General features: G+C 13.4%; 1 protein-coding gene across 1 annotated transcript in view; it reads left to right on the top strand.

Annotated features, from left to right (window-relative positions):
• Positions 1 to 1,629, top strand: part of LOC102676237 (acyl-CoA Delta(11) desaturase-like) — a 21,747-nt gene extending 20,118 nt beyond the window's left edge. The window contains exon 5 of the mRNA XM_031512236.1: positions 1,599 to 1,629. Coding sequence (XP_031368096.1) covers positions 1,599 to 1,621 — 23 coding nt within the window. The 3' untranslated portion in view covers positions 1,622 to 1,629. The remainder of the gene's footprint in view (positions 1 to 1,598) is intronic.
• Positions 1,630 to 1,845: the final 216 nt, after the last annotated feature.

The following is a 1,845-nucleotide window of genomic DNA, read 5'->3' as shown; positions in this document are numbered from 1 at the left end:
AAAAATTTTTTAAATAAACATTTATACAAATTAAATCTTATAAATTTATATTAATATATAAATTTATTTAATATTATTTGAATATTATATAAGTTTATTTCTTTTTTTTAGGAAATATTAATAATAATAATAATAATAATAATTAAATATAACTATTTAATTATTAATACATTCATTGAATTAATAAATCATATATTCCATATATTTTATAGATATAAATATGATAAGTTTGATAAAAGTTTGATTATGCTATTCATCATTTATATCAATGCATTAAATAAAATAAATGAATTTAATTAAAATAATATTTTTAATTCAATATTTCATACAATCAATAGATCAAGATATATTATTGAACCTTTTAACCAAAATTATAGAAAACATTTATTACAATAATTTTTATTAATAAGTAACAATAAATTTATTAAATACAAATAAATACAATAAATACAAATAACAAATTTGTATGAAAGAGTTTTATTATTAATTAGCAAATGAAAAAGATGTTACAAACATTATTTTAAAATAAGCATAGATTTTTAAAATAGAAGTATGTGAAAAATTTAAATGAAAATTGATATGACAATAAAATATTTAAAATGTTGCAATATGTCAAATTATAAAAATTATATCAAAAATGATTTAATTGGAATGAATAAATAATAATAAAAAAAAATAAGTGATATAAATAATATTGAGATTATAAAACAAATAAAAAATTTTCAATAAAAGTGAAAAAAAAGAAAACAAATTTGCAAATTCAAATATATTCCTATGCATTTTGAAACATTTTCAAACATTTATTATTTTAAAAACAGTATAAAATACAGGCAAAATAATCATTAGAACATAGAATAAGAAATTTAGGCAAAAATATATTGATAAAATAAATATATTAGAAAGATATATTATATTAATTAGATAGTGACAAAAATTTGCGAAACAAAAATAAAAATTAAAGAAAATTTTTAAATTTTTAAGTTTCTTTTTAATTTATTACAAATTTTGAAATAGAAATCTTTTATACGAAAAATTATTCAATTATACAAATAGTATCATAATTATTTGTGATATTGAAGATTTTACTATATCTTCTTCTATTTATATTTGATTTGATTTTATAATATTAATTAAATAATCATTTTCAAATTTTAATAAAAATTTTTATTGAACTGTTAAATATTAACAATATATAATGTATATAATAATATTTAATGTTCAATAAAATACATCTTTTGAAAAATAATTATTTTAGTAAACACTATATTTTGATTATTAATAATAAATATGATTTTTCTAAGAAAAACACTTTATTCCAGAATAGAATAAAGACTTTTTCAAAATTAAAAGATATTTAATCATATTTTTTCATATATATAATAATATTTTTATTTCAAAAATGAATAATTAGTATTTCTTTGTATTTTATTTTAATCATTTTAATTTTATTTGTATTTCATTCTGTGAAAAAAACAAAATAATTGCTGTGTAGAATAAAGCATTACAAAAATCTGAAAAATTATTTAAAAACTGGATTTTGAATTTTAAAGACATTTGACTATATTCTGAAATTTTATTTATTATTATAGTAAATTTCTTATTCTATTCTATTATATTTTAATATTTATAATATTTATTTTATAAAAAATGAATATTATTTAAAATATTAAATTGTTATATATATTTAACTGTTAATCATTTATTTATTATATATATTTATTGAAGAATTATTAAAAATTATAGATTTTGTAATGAAGATATTTTAAAAGTAGAGAGATATACGGAATGTTATCCTATTAATATATTCTAAAAATTCATAGTTGAGATTTGACAAAAAAATTTGAT

This window comes from Apis dorsata, unplaced genomic scaffold, assembly GCF_000469605.1.
Source record: "Apis dorsata unplaced genomic scaffold, Apis dorsata 1.3 scaffold_401, whole genome shotgun sequence".
In the NCBI taxonomy this organism is placed as follows: domain Eukaryota; kingdom Metazoa; phylum Arthropoda; class Insecta; order Hymenoptera; family Apidae; genus Apis; species Apis dorsata.
The sequence above is the reverse complement of the archived record's forward strand: the minus strand, read 5'-3'. Positions and strand labels throughout refer to the sequence as shown.